The sequence below is a fragment of the Lytechinus variegatus genome, chromosome 12 (assembly GCF_018143015.1).
Source record: "Lytechinus variegatus isolate NC3 chromosome 12, Lvar_3.0, whole genome shotgun sequence".
In the NCBI taxonomy this organism is placed as follows: Eukaryota; Metazoa; Echinodermata; class Echinoidea; order Temnopleuroida; family Toxopneustidae; genus Lytechinus; species Lytechinus variegatus.
Window position 1 is genome coordinate 28,940,102 of NC_054751.1, and position 20,138 is coordinate 28,960,239.

The following is a 20,138-nucleotide window of genomic DNA, read 5'->3' on the forward strand; positions in this document are numbered from 1 at the left end:
TAACCGTATCTGAAAGACGTTACGTAAGTCATTAATGAAAATACAAAATAGCAAGGGGCCAAGAAGTGAGCCCTGAGGCACACCATGGGTTAAATATTGTTAATTGGACAAAGCATCGTTGACCTTAGTCACTGTCCTCCTCCCAGTTAAATAACTCCCGAACCACCACCACTGAAGTACTACACCTTTTATCCCAATATTAGACAAAAAGTTTGTTCAGCATAACATAGTGATCGACTGTGTCGAAGGCTTTTCGTAAGTCCACGAAGATTGCCCCATGCAGTGTATTCACCTTTGTCCATGGCCAAAAACCATTCATCTGTTACCGTAACATTTAAGGGCAGTCACAGTAAAGTGTTTTGCCCTGAATCCCGATTGAACTGGCACTAATACATTGTTGGCGTTAAGATGATGTGATAACTGTAACAAAACTATACGTTCAAGTACTTTCGAAATACAAGGCAGTAAAGATATTGGCCTATAATTATCGGGATTTAACTTATCACCCTTTTTATGAAGCGGTATTATTTTGGCAATTTTCCACTGCTCTGGAACATAGCCCTCTGTAATAGATTTATTAATCAAATGAGTTATAGACTTAATCAATATATCAACACATGCTTTCAGAACCTGAACCGATATTCCATCGATCCGGACTGATTTTTTCGTTTTTAATTTATTAATTACATCCATTACCTGGGCCTCAGAGACAACTATAAATGAGGACATAATGTTATGACATGGTACTGACTCTGAACTAGTAATATTCACTTCATTCTCCCTAGGCTTATGTTTATTTAACAAATTTGTGGTGACACTAGCAAAGTGTTCATTAAATTCAGAAGCTTTACTGAAGGAATCATCGCATGATAGATTGGATGATGCACTATTACTTGGCAAAAAAGATTTAAGAACATTCCATGTTTGGTTTCTACCAGAGCACTCAGATAGTTTATCAATATAATATTTTTTCTTAGTTTTCCTTATAATATAAGTGACTTTATTTCTCAGCCGATACTCCTTCCACAACTGTTCATCATTTTGAGAAACCGCTTTCTTTTTTGCTTTATCTCTTTTTCTCATTAATCTGAAGATTGACTCATTCAGCCAGGGGGAGTACTTTGGCGCATGCGCTTTGTCTTAATCGGCAAGTGTTTGTTAATAACTAGCAACACCTTTTCTTCCCATTTCTTAACGGCATCACTCAAGTTAACAATAGCCTCAATTTCATTCCAGTTTTGCTCAATGAGATCTTTATGAAGCGAATCCCAATCAACATCCTTAGACTTTCTAAAAGTTACATAGTTATGATCATGGTTGGGGGGATGGTTTGTTTTTCAAATTAAGTAATTCATAAAATGATCACCCATGCACACTTCAAGAACACCTGAGGATTTTACATACAAACAATTATTTGTCAGCATTTGATCAATAAGAGTGGCCGACTCATTCGTAACTCTAGTGCATTTTGTAGTATTTAAATACTGGAATCCATAAATGTTATTTATTTGATCATATTTATTTGTATGCAGAAGGAAGAAAAAAATACACAAAAACCCCTCTAACTGAAAAGTTAATCAGTAACAAGTCACTGAGCACTGCACCAAATCATTGAAACAAATTTGTCATGTCACTATGGTAAGACATTTCGACAAATTAAGCTACAATTATTGTGACAACAAAGATTTTGTTATCATACCCTTTACCCTTAATTGTGCTGTAAAAAATATATATACACAACAGCCACGTTAATTGCAAGACATAGGTTTACTATGTGGAGCATATACATGTAAAACAACACGATAAAATAAATATTACATCAATATTGGACTCAAGCTCATACATTAATCGTCTCTAATAGTTTATGAATACTAATCAATTCACACCACAGGTCAGAAGGAGATAATTAGAAATTTGAAATCTAAGGGGAGAACCTGAATCTTTGAACTCGGTTGACATTCTTGAAGCAAAGAGCTTGAATGATTGTAATTATTATGTTGGCCTGATGTTTAAAAATGAAGACATGGGGTGATGTCATCACCATACGATCATTGCGTATTTATGATGACATGGAAATGACATGTAATTATGCAACATGATGCGAAATTCGATAACAAATTTTTTAGCTCTAATGTGACTCTACTTTATTCAATTTCAAATCAGTATCATTTAAGCCTGAAATATCATTCTAATTCGCATAAAAAAGGTTTTTTCACTAACCTCTTAAAATTTCCATTTCAGAGTTTGCGACGAAACCGTCATTTCAAAAGAAATCATCTCTGTGGATAATAAGATGCAAATCGTGTTTGCCTTGGAGAATTCTTCAAGCTCTGCCAGTTTCAGTGTGTCCTACCGCGCGGTAGAAATTACCGCTGGTCCATCGGACCCTGGTGTAAATTTCGACTGCGAACGAACAGTGGAGGAGGATCGAGGTTACATTCAATCGCCGCGTTACCCCATGACGTATCCAAAGATGACGTGCTGTGAGTATGAGATCATCGCTTCGCCAGGCCTGCACGTCGAGCTTACATTCCAGAAAAGATTTCTGATTGAAGAAGAAGACACCTTAACCATAGCTTTTGGCGGATCGATGTTAGTCAGGCAAGTTGGACGTAGTTTGTCCTGAAAGTTGTTCTCATGATATATTTTTTGTTCTGTTATGAGGGATTTCTTCCTGATATTTAAAGAACAAGGCCACCAATAAAAAGAGAAAAATTCAACAAGCACAGCACTGAAAATTTCTTCAAAATATCGGATGTAAAATGAGAAATTTATGACATTTTAAAATTTCACTTAATTTCACAGAACGGTTATATGCATACCCTGTTCGGTATTCAAATGAGGAGACCGATGACGTCCTCCACTCACTATTTCTTTTGTATTATATATTCTAATTTTCTCCTCATTGTCAAGTGAATTAACGATAATTCCTCCCTGAACATATATGGAATTAGCATTTTTGTCTCACCTGCATAGCAGAGTGAGACTATAGGCGCCGCTTTTCCGACGGCGACGGCGGCGGCGTCAACATCAAATCTTAACCTGAGGTTAAGTGTTTGAAATGACATCATAACTTAGAAAGTATATTGGCCATAAGGTTAATCAGGTATTACTGAACATCCTCTTAGAGTTTCATGTCACATGACCAAGGTCAAAGGTCATTTAGGGTCAATGAACTTAGACCATGTTGGGGGAACCAACATCAAAATCTTAACCTGAGGTTAAGTTTTTGAAATGTCATCATAACTTATAAAATATATGGACCTAGTTAATTAAACTTGGACATATGGTAAATCAAGTATCACCAAACATCCGGCATGAGTTTCACGTCACACGATCAAGGTCAAAGGTCATTTAGGGTCAATGAACTTTGGCCGATTTGGGGGTATATGTTGAATTACAATCAAAACTTTAAAAGTTTTTGGATCTGATTCATGAAACTTGGACATAATAGTAATCAAGTATCACTGAACATCCTGTGCAAGTTTCAGGTCACATGATCTAGGTCAAATGTCATTTAGGGTCAATGAACTTTGGCCGAATTGGGGGTATTTGTTGAATTACCATCATAACTTTAAAAGTATGTTGGTCTAGTTCATAAAACTACGACATGAGAGTAATCAAGTATCACTGAACATCCTGTGCGCATTTTAGGTCACATGACCAAGGTCAAAGGTCAATGAACTTTGGCCATAATGGGGGTATCTGTTGAATTACCATCATAACTTCGCAAGTTTATTGGTCTGACTTTTGAAACTTGGACATAAGAGTAATCAAGTATCACTGCATATCCTGTGCAAGTTTCAGGTCACATGATCAAGGTCAAAGGTCATGTGAGGTCAATGAACTTTTGCGTCATTGGGGGTATTTGTTGAATTACCATCCTATCTCTGTAAAGTGTATTGGTCTAGTTCATAAAACATGGAAATAAGAGTAACCAAGTATCACTGAACATCTTGTGCGAGTTATAGTAGTTTTCAAAGTCAGCGCTGCTGCTATGTGGAATTGCGTGATGCAGGTGAGACGGCCAGAGGCATTCCACTTGTTTAATACTGTTCAGTCAAGTTGGTCCATATTGTCAAATTTGTAAAAAAAATGAAATATTGTATAATTCAAACAATGCAAAACAAAATAAAAAATGAGTGAGGGACATCATCGACTGTCTCAATTGCATGTTACTGAGCTGTGCATATCACTGTTTTTTGTTTTTTTAAATAAGCGAAACTTTCTTATTTTACATCCGATTTGGATGAAATTTTCAGTGTTATGCTAGTCTAATTTTTGTCTATTTATTCAAATCAACATTTTCTTGTGGTGGACTTGACCTTTAAGGACTGTTTGCAGTTACCCACGAAAATGATACATATTTCAACAATCAAATAATGCGAGCGCGAAGCCCGAGCCGAAGAGTTGTGACATTTTGACCTAAAAATTTGACATTCTAAGCACTTTTTGTAATCATTGACATGATAGGTATATGTCTTATTATTTCATGCGAGCTTGAAGCGAAAAAAATGAGATTTAGGCCTAAAAATGGGACATACTATTCATATTTCTTAAATCCCGAAAAGGATGACTAATTGGGTATGTATCCTACGTTAATAATGCGAGAGGAAAATTTGCGATATTCTGTTAAGAAACTCGATAATTCAAGCACATTTTGAATAATGATAATAAAGAAGTGTGTATATTGGGTGCGCGTATTTTTGAGATTTACATGCAGATCTGGGCATTCTAAATAGATTTCTTTTATTATAAAAATCAATAACGCGCGAGCTGAAAAAAATTATGGCGATCTGGAGAGGGTCAATTTAAAGGACAAGTCCACCCAAACAAAAAGTTGATTTGAATAAAAAGAAAAAATCCAACAAACATAACACTGAAAATTTCATCAAAATTGGATGTAAAATAAGAAAGTTATGACATTTTAAAATTTTACTTAATTTCACAGAATAGTTATATGCACAACCTGACAGGTATGCAAATGAGGAGACTGATGACGTCATCCACTCACTATATCTTTTGTACTTTAGTATATGAAATAAGGAATATTCTATTTTTCTCATTGTCAAGTGAAACAACGATTAATTCCTCCCTGAACACGTGGAATGAGCATTGTTTAATAGTATATGATTCAGTCAAGTTAATGGTCCTCGTTGTCAAATCTATAAAAAGTGAAATATTGTATAATTCAAACAATAAAAAACAAAAGAAATAGTGAGTGAGGGACATCACCAACTGTCTCATTTGCAAGTCACTAAGCTTTGCATATCACTGTTTTGTGAAAAATAAGCAAAACTTTAAAGTGTCATAACTTTCTTATTTTACATTCGATTTTGATGAAATTTTCAGCATTTTGCTAGTTTGATTTTTCTCTATTTATTGAAATCAACATTTTTCTGGACTTGAAAGCATCGTAGGAAAATTGTAAATGGATATGGATCGTGCTTCATAAATGATGCGAGCGCGAAGCGCGAGCCGATTTTTAAAAATTATTATTTAGACCAAGCACCAAGGGAAATAGTACAAGGACATTTTGTCATATGGAAATGACTATTTTCAAATTCCTCTTCCTAGGCGCGAGATGAAACCCGTCGATATCGATATTTCATTCTAAAAAAAGCGACAATTTCATTATTAGGAATTCATGAAATTTTATTCATCAATCTTATATTAATGAGAGCTCAAAATCTGTTCATATTAAGGCCTGAGAACCGGACATTTTAAGCATTTTTTTTGGTAAATACTGTTCTACGGCCTACCTGTGCGCACATGGTAATCCTTTATGGAGAGCTAATTGGCCGTTGATGGAGTGCAGGAAACCCATGTGCATGCAGGAGAATGTCTTGATGCGCAGTTGCGGTAGCGTGGTTTGCCTACATGTGTTAACCGATGCCAATTCGAGTAGGCCTGTGGGATGGGCCTGCCGTCACGAGGCCGTAGATTAAACTTGGGTGTATATATACATAATACCTCCTTCCTACTTTTCTTTCTGTTTTTCATTATCTGCAGTTTCTATGGAAAAATATGTTGCTTATAGCAACTTACTGTTGCTATACTTGGTTGGAGCATGGAGCTAGCTCTATGGTTGGAGTGTTGCTTGATATGTGATTGTGAAATTGGCGCTTAGAAGTAAAGATATAGTTTTAGAATTGAGATAACACCCCCAAATTTGGTGGTTGGTAAGGTAAATAAGTTACCTAGCAACTTTTATACAAAGCAGCTATATAGCAGCTATACAAACAGAGATCATGATCGATCAGGTTGGCACCCCCAGCTAACATGTTTAGCACTATTTACTCTACCCGTCAGCCAAATGTCATGCTTGTACCATAATCTGAACAATTATTGCTATTTTTTTTCATCGTTCATCTAGACTATATACCTGTGTGCAATTAACCATTTAAACTACAAATGAATGAAATAAGATTTTCTGTAGTGTCTTTACAAAGATATCCGACAGACCTCTCTTTCCGTCACGTCTTTTCTCTTGAAATCACGTAAGTCGTCACGAGTACAAATAACAAATAGCTGTAGGAATATTATTAGGCCTACATAGCGTGACGAAATCGACTCGGGGCGATACCATGCTAGAAAAATCAGCCATGGGTCAATTAGACGTGAAAATGTTGCGTGTCGTACGGGACATTTCCGAGTCCCGTACGACACAAAACATTTTACCTTTAATTCACCCATAATCAAACATTACTGTTGGTAATCAAATTTTCACAGGACTACCCACTATAACTATATTACTGAATTTTTTTATTATTACTATTATTTTTTTTTTGGGGGGGGTACTCAAGCATATCCCGTACGACACGTATACGTATAGAATCGCCCTGACATGCCTTGATGATAGCTCCGAGGTGAGAGGAGCGGTACAAAAGTATGGGGTCAACCACTAGTTGAGCCCATCAGTGCTCGACTTTCATCAAACAATCAAAAACATGTATTATAAATAAACTTAATTGCCGTTATCTATTTAATTCATTCTATTATTTGGTTACAGAATCGTTCTAACTGGCAACGCTGCTCCGAAGGGATCTTACATCTCACTCTCCGATCGGATGAGAATTAATTTCGAATCACACAATAGCTGGTTTTACGGCATTGGATTCCGAGCGTTCTTCAAGAGTGTTTCCGTCGATATCCCAGCTGCACCATCACCAGCTACTACGATTATGTCAATTTCGTCGCCTAGTACCGGCCCGACCGGACCGACCGGCCCGACCGGACCGACCGGACTGACCGGCCCGACCGGACCGACCGGCCAAGTCCAAGCATAAAATAACCCAAAATAAATTGCAACAAAAACGATTTTTTTTCCAGCATTTATCTTTTAACGGTATCAAAATAACACACATCAAAAGTATTTAGGAAAATCGAAGCTTTGGAACAATGTCTGATTGGCATGAATAAAAAAATGGCCGCTCGGTTTGGCATTATTTTGACTGTATTTCATTCTCAGACCCCTATAAACATAATTTCAGCGTATATAGTATATATACCAGTGTTTTCAGGGTTGAATAATATAATTATTGACAGTATAAGCTGTGGAACCATGTCTAATTTGCATAAATTAAAAATGGCCGCGGTTTGACTTGATTTCATCATCTGTGTCTCCTGTCTACATGATTGTTGCGTGTTTAACTTATAGTTTTTAGGGTTGAATAATATAATTATTGACAATATTTGATCCCACAATTACATATCGAAAGTACCGGAAAACTACGCTGTTGAACAATGTCTAATTTGCATAAATTCAAAATGGCCACCGTTTGATACTACATTTGTTTTTGGTTTTCTTTTTTACTGTATTTCATCATTTGAGACTCCCACAAAATTGATGTATATGAACATACATTTTCTGCATCTATACCTAAATTTTCAGGGTTGAGGAAGATAATTAAGAACAGCATTTTATCCCTTAATTTCATATCGCAAGTATATAGGAAAAATTGAAGCTGTGGAACAATTTCTAATTTGTTTGAATTGAAAAGGCCACCGTATATGGTATCAACCTGTATTAATCATCTGGGATCCCTAAAGACATAATTTTAGCAGGTATACCTATATTTTCAGAGTTGAAGGATGTAATTAGTGACAGCTTTTGGCTCCAACAGTTATCGATAATATAGATTAATCGAAACTGTGGTACACTATATGTCTTAAGTATTTGCATTAATTTTTTTCAAAATGGCCATAATTTTGCATGGTTTTGAATTTATTTCATCATCTGAGACTCCTACCAACATAATTTCAGAAGGTATACCTATATATTCAGGGTTGAAGAATATAATTATTTACATGATTTTGATTATATACAAAAAAAAAGTTGCATGAATTTGAAATGGCTGCTTTACCTTTTTTATGTTAATTTGGAGCCCTATGCCTATCTATGTCATATGAAGAATATATGTAGTCAATGGATCATTAGACGATTACATGGTCATTCAGATTGCCAAGGGGTAAAGTTATTTATGGGGAGGGGGAGGCGCAAGATTATGCCTAAAGAAGAGGTCACTTTATTTCTCAATTGAATAATACAACCTAGACCTTTCTCTATTTGAATACGCATCTTCTTTATTGCTTCAATGTCGCCCACTTTTTTTCCTTTTTTTCTTTATATAATGTTCACTTCTCCATTGTATACTTAAACGCGATTCAAATAATGCCACTTTTGTTTTTGTTTCCATCTACCCCGCTAGACCGGAAGCTCCCATAGTGCTGAATGAAGTGAATTTTTCAACTTAATGATATGCAAATAAAATGCAAGTGCCACTAAATGATTCAAATACTGTTAGTTCATGCATTCGTCTACTCTGAAAACATACAGGTACAGAAACAAACACACAAAAAAGATTCTTTAAGATCTGGACATGCAGTTAAAGCATGGCGATAGGGCGGTCATTTCAAATTAGGCAAATTAAATATTCTTACAAAGCTTTTTCAAAATCTTAATGATATCATTTCATCCAAATACTATAACTTATTCTCAAAACTGAAACACATAAATTTAGACACTATTCATGTGAGTCTTGGATCTGAATAAAAGCCAAACCTTTTGAATTTATGCAAATTAGACATTGTTCCACATCTTCAATTGAACTAGATATTTTTTTATATGTGATTGCGAGATCCGAATGCTCTCAGTTTTTGTCTCACCTGCATAGCAGAGTGAGACTATAGGCGCCGCTTTGGTAGCGGCGGCGTCAATATCAAATCTTAACCTGAGGTTAAGTTTTTGAAATGACATCATAACTTAGAAAGTATATGAACCTAGTTCATGAAACTTGGCCATAAGGTTAATCAAGTATTACTTAATATCCTATTAGAGTTTCATGTCACATGAACAAGGTGAAAGGTCATTTAAGGTTAATGAACTTAGACCATGTTGAGGGAAACAACATCAAAATCTTAACCCGAGTATAAGTTTTTGAAATGTCATCATAACTTAGAAAATATATAAACCTAGTTCATTAAACTTGGACATAAGCTGAATCAAGTATCAACAAACATCCTGCATGAGTTTCACGTCACATGACCAAGGTCAAAGGTCATTTAGGGTCAATGAACTTTGGCCGATTTGGGTGTATCTGTTGAATTACATGACCAAGGTCAAAGGTCAATGAACTTTGGCCATAATGGGGTATCTGTTGAATTACCATCATAACTTTGCAAGTTTATTGATCTGACTTTTGAAACTTGGACATAAGAGTAATCAAGTATCACTGAATCAGGGTGACCAGACGTCCCGTATTTCCCGGGATTGTCCCGTATTTTGCTTCTTTGTCCCGGCGTCCCGACAAACCCTTCCCGGGACGCCTATTTGTCCCGTATTTCGGAATATTGAACAAAATGTATTTAAAAGTGACGAATTTTCATCAAAATAACCAAGAGATGACGAAGCAGAGATAACAATAAAATCGATTTGCAAGTTCTACGGTGATTTTCTTGCTAACCCAATACATCGTAAACTAACTGGCCTCCTGCCATTGTGTGGCAGGCTACTAGCTAGGCATGTAGGATCTGAGAAGATTCTCTCCACCAAACATGCCAAAATAATCACAAAATCGGCGGTAAATTTGTATGACTACATTATGGGTTCTCAGATTACTGATTTGGAGATGTAATCTCGGAGGAACAAGTTATTGAGTTTTCATAACTAGATCTAGTTGTTTCAGCTTTCGTTTTGAGTCTAGTTGTGTATGATGCCGCGATGTTTCATCTAATTTTTAAGTAAAAAAAATCTCTTTGAAATTTTATTCATTTCTAAAACATTATTTTTAATTCTAAAATTATATTTGAAAAACACCAAATATCATTATGATTTTTGTTAGATGATTGGATTTTTTTGCTTGAAGTTTGAACTTTTTTCCTCTTTCTCTCTTTTCTATCCTTCTTTCTTCATCCTTCTATCCTTCCTGCTTGCCCGTTTTTGTTCCATCTATCTTTATTTCCTATTTGTCTTTCCTGATCCGTTCTCTCTCTGTTCATTTTTCTTTCTTTCCCCCTTTTTCTTACCCGTCTTCTTTATCAAATTTCCCTTTTTATATTTTTTCTTTCTTAAAACTTTTTTTTCTCCTCCCCCCTCCCTTCCTCTCCTTTTTCTTTTATTTTTTTCTCTTCCATTGTGTTTTCATTCCCTCCTCACTTAAATTCTTTCTCCCTCTCTTTCCTCCTTTCTTTCATTATTCACTTGACTTTTCCTTCCAATTCTTTCCCTTATTCTTTATCTCCCTCCCTCTCTTAATTCCTTCCTTCCCTCCTCCCTTATTGCTCTGTTTGCTTTTTTCTTTCAAAGAATGAAGGAAACATTTTTCTTTCCTTCATTCTTTCTTTCCTCCTCATTTTTCTTACTTTTTTTCTTTCTCTCCTTTATGTTGTCTTTCACACATTGTATTCTTCTTCCATTCCTTTCTTTTTCTTTCTTTCTGCATTCAATTCAAAGAATGACGACGGTAACATTTTTCGCTCTTTTATTCTTTCTTTTATTCTAACTTTTTTATATATTTTTTTCATTTTTCCTTCATTTTCCCCTTAATTTTTTTCTTTCTTTCTTCTTAATTCATCTCTTTTCTTTCGTCTTTTCGTTCTCTCCTTCATTCTTTCGTTCACCCACCCTTCCAATTCTTTATAATTTTTCACAGGTGTAACCAGTGGCGTAACTATGGGGGGCATGGGGGGGGGCACGTGCCCCCCAATCGGCTGGCCAAAAAAAACGGGGGAAAGTGAGAGAAACGTAGTGGGAAGGAAAAATTATTGTTAATTATGTTATATTATATTATAATTATGTTATATTATACATAAAAATAAAAAAGATATCATAACTTTATGAAACATAATTTGCTCAGGGCCTATGTCTTCATTGTGCCTGATGCTCGCATTGTCTGTTTAACGAGATATATAATCCTGTTGTCTAAAACACCCCGTTTTCAAGTCAATATACACCAAATATATTTCCTCGCACTTCGAATTAGTATTGTTTTATGCAGTGACATATCATTTTAATGTCTTAATATCAAACATTTCACGTCCGCGCTTACGTTCGCATTAGTGGATTAATGAGATATGTCCGCTCTTCATGAATTCCTAAAATCAGTCTCTAAAATGTCCCTTTTTCTGATCTGAATATAAAAAATTTCAGCTTGCGCTCGCATCATTTGGTTAGTGAAATACGCATGGTCTACGTGAATTCCTACAAACAAGCCTTAGAATGCCCCTCTTCAGGTGTGAATTTCCTAATTTTTAACTCGCGCTTCTCGCTCGCAATGTTTGATTAGTGAGAAGTGCATTTTAATCATGATTACAATGACTACAGGTGCTTTATGTGTTTGGATGCATATAATTCTAAAAAAAATCAGCAAGCGCTTGGTACTCGCATTAGATTACTATGGTGAGATATGTATACTCTTAATAGATTCCTACAATATAGTCATTAAAATGTCCGTTTGGGGTCAATATATACAAAAATTTCAGCTCGCGCTTCGCGCTCGCATTATGTGATCAGTAACATACATATTCGTTTAATGACACTGTCCTTAAAATGTCTCTATAGGTCAGTATACCTAGCAACTGAGCGCGCTTCGCGCGCTCACTAGGTGAATCAAAATTTTTGCTGGTGCCCCCCCCCCATGCCGTGACTCACGGTACGCCACTGGGTGTAACACTGTGTAGCCTTCTTTGTTGATCTTTTTTGTCGATTGTCCCGTATTTCATTTTGTGAAATCTGGTCACCCTGCACTGAATATCCTTTGCAAGTTTCAGGTCACATGATCAAGGTCAAAGGTCATGTGAGGTCAATGAATTTTGGCCACATTTGGGGTAATTGTTGAATCATCCTATCTCTGTGAGTGTATTGGTCTAGCTCATAAAACGTGGAAATAAGAGTAACCAAGTATCACTGAACATCTTGTGCGAGTTATAGCAGTTTTCAAAGTCAGCACTGCTGCTATGTTAAATCGCGTGATGCAGGAGAGACAGCCAGAGGCATTCCACTTGTTGCATTTTTCATCCCTGGAAAAAAGGTAGACAATCTGAAATTATATTTAAAGGAGTCTCCAATGATCAAATAGCAGATGTGCTGTCGAAACATTACTAAAATGGTGGCCATTTTAGTTTATACAAATTAGCTATTGTTCCACATTTTCATTTTACCTAGATACATTGATATGTAATCGCGGGATCTCTCAATAATATTTTGTAATATTTTGTCAACCCTGAATACATAGGCAGACCTGCTGAAATTATGTTTATATGCGTCTCAAATGATAATGATATAATGCAGCCATTTTGAATATACGCAAATTAGACACTGTTTTGTCCACCTTCGATTTTACTTTACTTCCGATATGTAATTGTGAGATCAATTTACTGTCATTATTTTCTTCAACCCTGAAAACATATGTAAGGAAACTTGATTTATGTATTTTGTAGGAGTCTCAGATGATGAAATACAGTAAAAAAAATGCCATGCAAATTAGACATTGTTCCCGTTTATATTTTCTTTTTCTTTCAATATGTAATTGTGGGATCATAATTCTGAAAACATAGGTATGGACGCTTAAATTATGTTAAAAGAAGACTCAGATGATGAGATACAGTAAAACAAAACAACAACAAACAGTGCTAAATGGTGGCCATTTTGAATTTATGCAAATTAGACATTGTTTCCACAGCTTAAATTTCCATGTACTTTCTATATTTAATTGTGAGATCAAATTCATGTCAATAGTTATATTATCCAAACTCTAGAACCTAGGTAAACACGCAGAAATTATAGGAGTCCGGAATAATTAAATTCAGTAAAACACAATGTCAAATGGCGCCCATTTTGAATTTATGCAAATTAGACATGGTTCCGCAGCTTAGTAAATTTTCCTATACTTTCGATATGTACCTATTGGATTGAAATATTGCCAGTAATTATATTATCCAACCATGAAAATATATGTATCTACGCTAAAATTATGTTTATAGGAGTCTAAGATAACGAAATAGAGTATTAAAAAAAAATGCCAAAAGGCGGTCATTTTTAATTCATTGCAAACTAGAATGTTTCCACAGCTTCGTAAATTTTCCTGTACTTTTGATATGTTATTTTGGTTACTATAATAGAACAGTGCTAAAAAAATTGTTTCTGTTGCAATTTGTTATTAGTATACCTACCATTTTTCAAATTTTGATTGGACTAAACCGGTCCGTCAGTGCCACCAGCCAAGGGATGGGGAGGTCTTCTTTGTATATTTGGCAACCAGTCAATTTGAATATTTTTTTCTATCATATATATTACATTACTCAAGTTTGTTTTCTTTGAAAAAAAATAAAGTAAATTCAATTTTTCTTTTCTCTTCTTCTTTTTTGGGGGGTTAAGGTATACTTGGATTTAAAGTCGAGTAGGTGTGTCTCAAAAATTAAAACCAGAGCTTTTACTGGAAATATGCTTTGACAGTATGCATGTAAACTTAGGAAGGAGATGGCAGAAAAAGAAATGAGGAAAATCACAGCTACAATCCTACACCCGTACCTGAGTATGCATGGGGATGCGTCTCTCCCGTTGATGTGAACATCATCGTCTGTCAGTGATGTCTCGATCTTTCCCGGAGACAAGGCGCCTTTAATTAAATCCTCCCTACTTTGGGAGACAAGCCCTTGTAGGATGGAGTGTGATTTGGGGGAAAATAATATATATTTATGCATGCATATATACATACATGTGTGTGTGGGGGTGTGTGCGTACGTATTTCATCACTTGAGGTAAAACAATGTATAAAGTAAGGTTACTCAATCTTAGGGCTATACATAATAAAAAAATTGGGTTAGTCATGACCATATAAAGGTGTAATTGTATTTTTTTTAATAGTATTTACCTTTAATATAATGTAATTAAAATAACCAAGAGCATTCGAAATGTTCAAGCAGACAATGGATATGGTAGAACCTAAGTTTATAGGCCATATGTTATATACATTTGCACATATACATTGATCAGTTTTAAGAAGAAAAAATGAAAATAAAACAGATACTGCATCGATTAAAAAATCTTGTACATAAAACTATACCATATTTCTATTTTTTTCCTCTGTTTTCTTCTTTCTCAATGCTTTTTCCACTTTTTTCTCTCTTTTTTAATTCTTCTGTTAATTTTTCCTGGACGGGAGTCCAGGGAATATAATAGCTCTATAATTCTGCATCCAGGGTCGCGTAACACAACACAGCAGAATCTGTGGTGTTAACCGGTGTACATAGAGGACCACACCAGTTATTTTACACCGGTGTTAAATTGGTGGTGTTAGTTTTACACCTATAGGTGTTATTACAACACCTATGGTTGTTACATTTACACTCTTTGGTGTTATGTTCAATCTCTAGGGTGTTATTTTAACACCTCATTGTGTGGTCCTCTATTGACACCAATTTGTGTCAGTTTTAACACCACAGTTTTTACAGTGAAAGGTTTACGATTAATCGTACGCTTGACTTTCATGATCGATTTTATATTGTGGTCAGTTCCATCAATCGTAAATATATTTTTACACGACGATTGCTAAACTTTGTGTTATGGGCCCCCAGATCAATTCACGAATGTCTATATTTTTGTATTGAAGTCACATTGTAAATAGATACCACTATCTCGTCCATTCCCATTTATAGAGCTTTGCTAACCTTTACTCAAACCATGCATTTCATACTGTTTCTGACTTCCGACATAATAAAAAAGTACTTTAGTAAATGAATTTTTAATGTTATTTAATCGCTTTTTCTTTAGTTTTACTCAGTTAATGACAGACTCACAATGAAGAGGTTAGTAATTCTGTCAAATACCAGGCTAGTCAGTGTAGTTCTTTTTGTGTGAGGGTAATCACACATGATTAATCTTCAGCCAAGCAGCAAAAAAAAACACAGATACAAACATGATGAAAATATGATATATGATGCAAACATGATATGAACCAAAATATATTATAGACCCGTATTCTGAACACGGGTTTAAATTAAACCCTGGGTTGAAGTTGTGGTTTAACTATGGAGCGCCAATTATTAATGGAGCACAAATCCCTAACAGTACACATTCAAATTATTAACGCATAAGACACCCAAATTGTTCATAATTGTTTGGGTATGATAACTGAAGTATTTTTTCTTCATTATGAAAGTAAAAGGAAACAAAATAGTAAACATAAGAAATATACAATATAAACAGAATTTTTGAACTTGTGGCTTCCTATAATTTCAACACAGACTGAGACCGTGATCTAAAATAAACCTGACTTCAGAATACGGGCCAAGAAGTCACCAGATTGAGATAAATCAATATAGTTGCTTTCAAGTGTGCGATTTTCCTTCAAATTTTACGTAATGCAGTTTTACACTCGAAACAGACGAAACAAAAAGGTCACCGTTGGGCTTTGCATGATCAAAAAACTGTAGATTCAAGAGATTCAAGACAATTTATTGTCATCCATAAGAATACACAAAGTTCGCTTTCGGGCATAAAGTTACAAACATGAATACAACAAACAATTGCATAAATAATACATTTAACAAACAATCATAACTGTTAAAATATGTATTGCACAACTGTATTTCGGTTTTATCTGAGAAGAGTTTTTAGCATGTAAAAAAAATGATGGAAATATGTCCTTTGAATTTTAAAACCATTTTTTCAAGCCATTCTGAAAAAATGCATTGTTTCTACTGTATGACCTGTCCGCAGGTATGTACATACTATATAATGACAGAAAGAAAACTCGGATTAAAACTATAATTCATGATTTCGAAATTTTCGACCTTTCATTTCAGAATATCTTCATGAGCTCAAAAATTTACAGAAAAACATTTTTTTTTTTAATAAAGGGAACTAAATCGAAAAATCGGAGTTTTCATCCTGTCATTTTGTTTAATGATATGTGGTAACAACGGATTACACTGTAAAAAAACTATTGGGTAAATTTTTTTACCAACACGAGGGTCACCAACCAACATGACCAAATTTGGGGCAGTATTTTAACCTATGCGGGAAGTATATTGTCCAGTAATGTTAAAAATAAGCAGCAAAATATTACTTTCGTATGGGCAAAAGTTACGGCTTGATAAAAGAAATGCCCCAAAGAAATGCAAATGTTGGTTGGACACATAATATCCCCATGCAGCACTTTTACCCAATATCTTTTTGAGAGTGTAAGTACACACAAACTATATATACATATATACTCCCCATTGGCGGCGGAAGCCAAAAATTTTAGGAGGGGACAACCAACAATATTTTGACAAGCAAAAAAAAAAGGTCATCAACAAATTTAGGGGGGGGGGGCCGTCCCCCCCTCCTCAAATTTAGGGGGGACACGTCCCCCCTGCTTCCGCCGCCTATGATACTCCCCCATATATAGGCCACCTCCGCCGAGGACAACTCTCCGTAGGACAGCTCCCCCGAGGATAACTCCCCCGTAGGACAGCTCCCCCGGGGACAACTGACCCGTAGGAGACCACCCGGGACAACTCCCTTGTAGGATAGCTCCCCCGAGGACAACTCCCCGTAGGGCAACTCTGCCGAGGAAAGACTCTCCCGAGCACATCTCGTGCTGACTTAAAATCTTCTGCAGGAAAAGAGCTATTGCAAAGAGTAAAGCTTAGACTGTTCTATTTTTACTTTAGAATATCATGCTTGTTACGTAATGTTTACCTCTGTGTTAAATTCTTAAGTCTTGTAATATAATATCAGGAATTTATTTCATACCAGTTTCGATTATATTATTTTTGTTCGGAGAGTTCAGCGTATGTAACGGACATGACATTCTAAGCATCAATGTGTATTCAGTCAATTTTTTTTTCACAGCCGATGGCATTTTTTATTTGCTATACAATCAGATGCACCCAAAGATGAAAATTTCATTGTTTTCACTCATGTTTGTTTTCATAAAAAATGAATAAAAGCGTTCATAGTTATTTTAGAAAATTCGTAGTCAAGTGTTTAGGATCAAACAAAGTCTTCTAATACAAAGGAAGCCGGTTTCGTTAATGGTGATATGATTTTTTTTTCAAAACAGACAGGACAGACAAAATTGAAAAAAAAGAGACTTGTGCTAGTGGTCAGAAAAAAACTCATCCATATGGAAAGAAGTAAAATAAGTTATAAGAAAAATGGAAATGTGAAAAAAAACAAGGTTTATAATATATATTTGTTATATACTAGTAGAATTGTGAAGAATTGAATTCATTTATTCAGTTATTTCCTCTTTAAGGATATTCATAGCATATAATGATTAAGAATATTCCAAAATGTCTCAGTAAAACTTTGTGAGGCATGCATATTAAATTAAATGAGAGTAATTATTGTTATTTCTAGAATGTACAAAGCTAAAAAAATAGAGACTGCTACACAAAATAGAGACTCCTAGAGGTAGTGGAAAAGGGCAATAGGATTAGCTCTGTTGTTTACTTTGTTAATTTCACTGAGGTCATTATACAGTCTTCTAAAATTGAACTGCTAGAGAAAGAAGGAGAATGTTCTTTTTAAAGACAATACTAGCTTCAAGAATAGTGCATATGTATATATATATATATCTATAAGCTGGCAGTTCTTCATCATATCAAATCAGAACTCAGAATTTCATACCAGACTATAATGTCAGATAATAGTTAATTTCCAACTGGAGTACAACATTTATCTTCTGTGGAATTATTTGCACGCCATGGATCGCTGAGATTGACTGTCATCATCAACTTCGTCTTCACCGACATTTCAACTCGTTATGTGACTCTTGTTATTCATAGTGCTTTAATATCAATTTTATCATCGCCAATCTTGTAAACTTTCATTTAAGGATTTCATATGGATTTATCATAACTTTGGATTGTACATCTAACTCTTCAAGATATGAAAGATGTTTAGTTTAGTTTTGTTTATTGTATGTTCCTGTAATAAAAGTATATATTCAAAACTAATGTTTATTTTATTTCTTGCAGTATCGTAACACAATAATTTGTTGAGGTGTGCATCTGTAACCTTACACTTGTGAACCATTTACATGATTTCAGAGGATGTAACCGGTAATATTACATAATCACCTGTACTTTAAAAAAATATATATTTTTCACATGTTTTCTAAACTTTTAAAAGATAAATAATATTGTTTCTGTTTGTTTGTATGTATGTTTACACGCTTGAACTCAATCACATATTGATATACATGAGGAAAGAGTTGGATGCAAACAAGGGCGGACTCTCTCGATAAAGGTAGGGGGACCAGGGGCTGGAAAATTTGACAAGCAAAAAAAAAGGTTATCATCCAAATTGTAAGGTCACAGTCAGTCGGCAAGCCCTGAAAAAGTAGCTTCTTTTATCCAAGTGATATTCATGACTATAGGGTTTTTGCATAGTTAATGAGCTTGGTGCGAACCAAAACACCTCTTTTTATTCTGCCATTGCTGCTCTAAATATTAACCAAATTTCATGTTTCTGGTATCTTTGTAAAGAAGAAGAATCATTCTTTCAGGTCATGTGTTTGGAATTCTTTAAAAAATGTTGTAGGATAGGGAAAACTTTTGATATAAAACATGAAACAAAATGATTTTTTTCATGCAACAAATGTTGTTGTTTTCACACTTGATTCTGTTTGAGTACAAATGATTTTCAGATCATAATAAAGCTGAAGATCTACGCTTTAATATGATATAATTTGTATAAGAAGATGTATCTTAGATGGGTCAGCAGCCAGCTTTTCATAGGCCAAGTACATTTAGCAGCTCAAAAACAAGGATACTGCACTCTGATTGGTCACAGAGACCACACACCCAGGCAAATTCCAATGTTCCCCACACTGGGCCTCTGCAAGGTCACACTCACCATGTGGTAATCTCTTCAAATAACCCGCGCCTGTTGTTGTGAAAACATTATTCAGCCAATCAGAACTCTGGAATTATGTTACTCAGAAATTTTAGAAATCTCGTCTTGCATCTTGATGGAAAAGGCTGGCTGCTGACCCATCTAAAAGATGCCACATATCAAGAGTGACATTGTAAGAAAGTATAGAGTTTGAGCTTTCTGATGATATAAATAATGTTGGTACCGAAAACACAAAATGTTGCACAATTTGCAAGTGAAAACAGAGGAAGAAATTTCTGTTTGATGCATCTTTTCTCGTAAAAAATCACTTATTTATCAAAATATTTTATTCAAAAGAAATAACCAATATGAAAGAGTAACATTTACTCTTCCCAATGGTACAAAAATAATCAATTTTACTCCAGGAGAAAGTGGTTAAATTCTTTGAGAAAGAAAGTCTCACAATTCACGAGATTTTGCAGGGACATGAATTCAGCCACGAGAGGACTTGGATAAATCTGGCCCATTTGCTCATTAACACAGGGGCTTGCTGACTGACTAGTCATCTCGTCCAAACTACGTTTTATTTCGATATTGAATGATGTATTTCTTTCCATCATAAAAAAAAAAATATAGTATGTGGTACATTTTGGTATTGTGTCCCCCTACTATCTTGGGTAGGGGACGCATCCCCCCTGTCCCCCTGGCAGATTTCCGCCGATGGATGCAGATAACTAGAGAAAGAGTGAATGAAGGATATCAAGATAAGGGGAAGAGACTGAAGGAACATTTTCTTTCACTGTTATACCGA

General features: G+C 35.2%; 1 protein-coding gene across 1 annotated transcript in view; it reads left to right on the forward strand.

Moving 5' to 3' along the window:
• The window catches only part of LOC121425452 (protein SpAN-like), a 54,263-nt gene extending 45,933 nt beyond the window's left edge, over positions 1-8,330 (forward strand). The window contains exons 9-10 of the mRNA XM_041621511.1: positions 2,242-2,601; positions 7,013-8,330. Of these exons, the coding sequence (XP_041477445.1) occupies positions 2,242-2,601; positions 7,013-7,289 (637 nt within the window). The 3' untranslated portion in view covers positions 7,290-8,330. The remainder of the gene's footprint in view (positions 1-2,241; positions 2,602-7,012) is intronic.
• Positions 8,331-20,138: the final 11,808 nt, after the last annotated feature.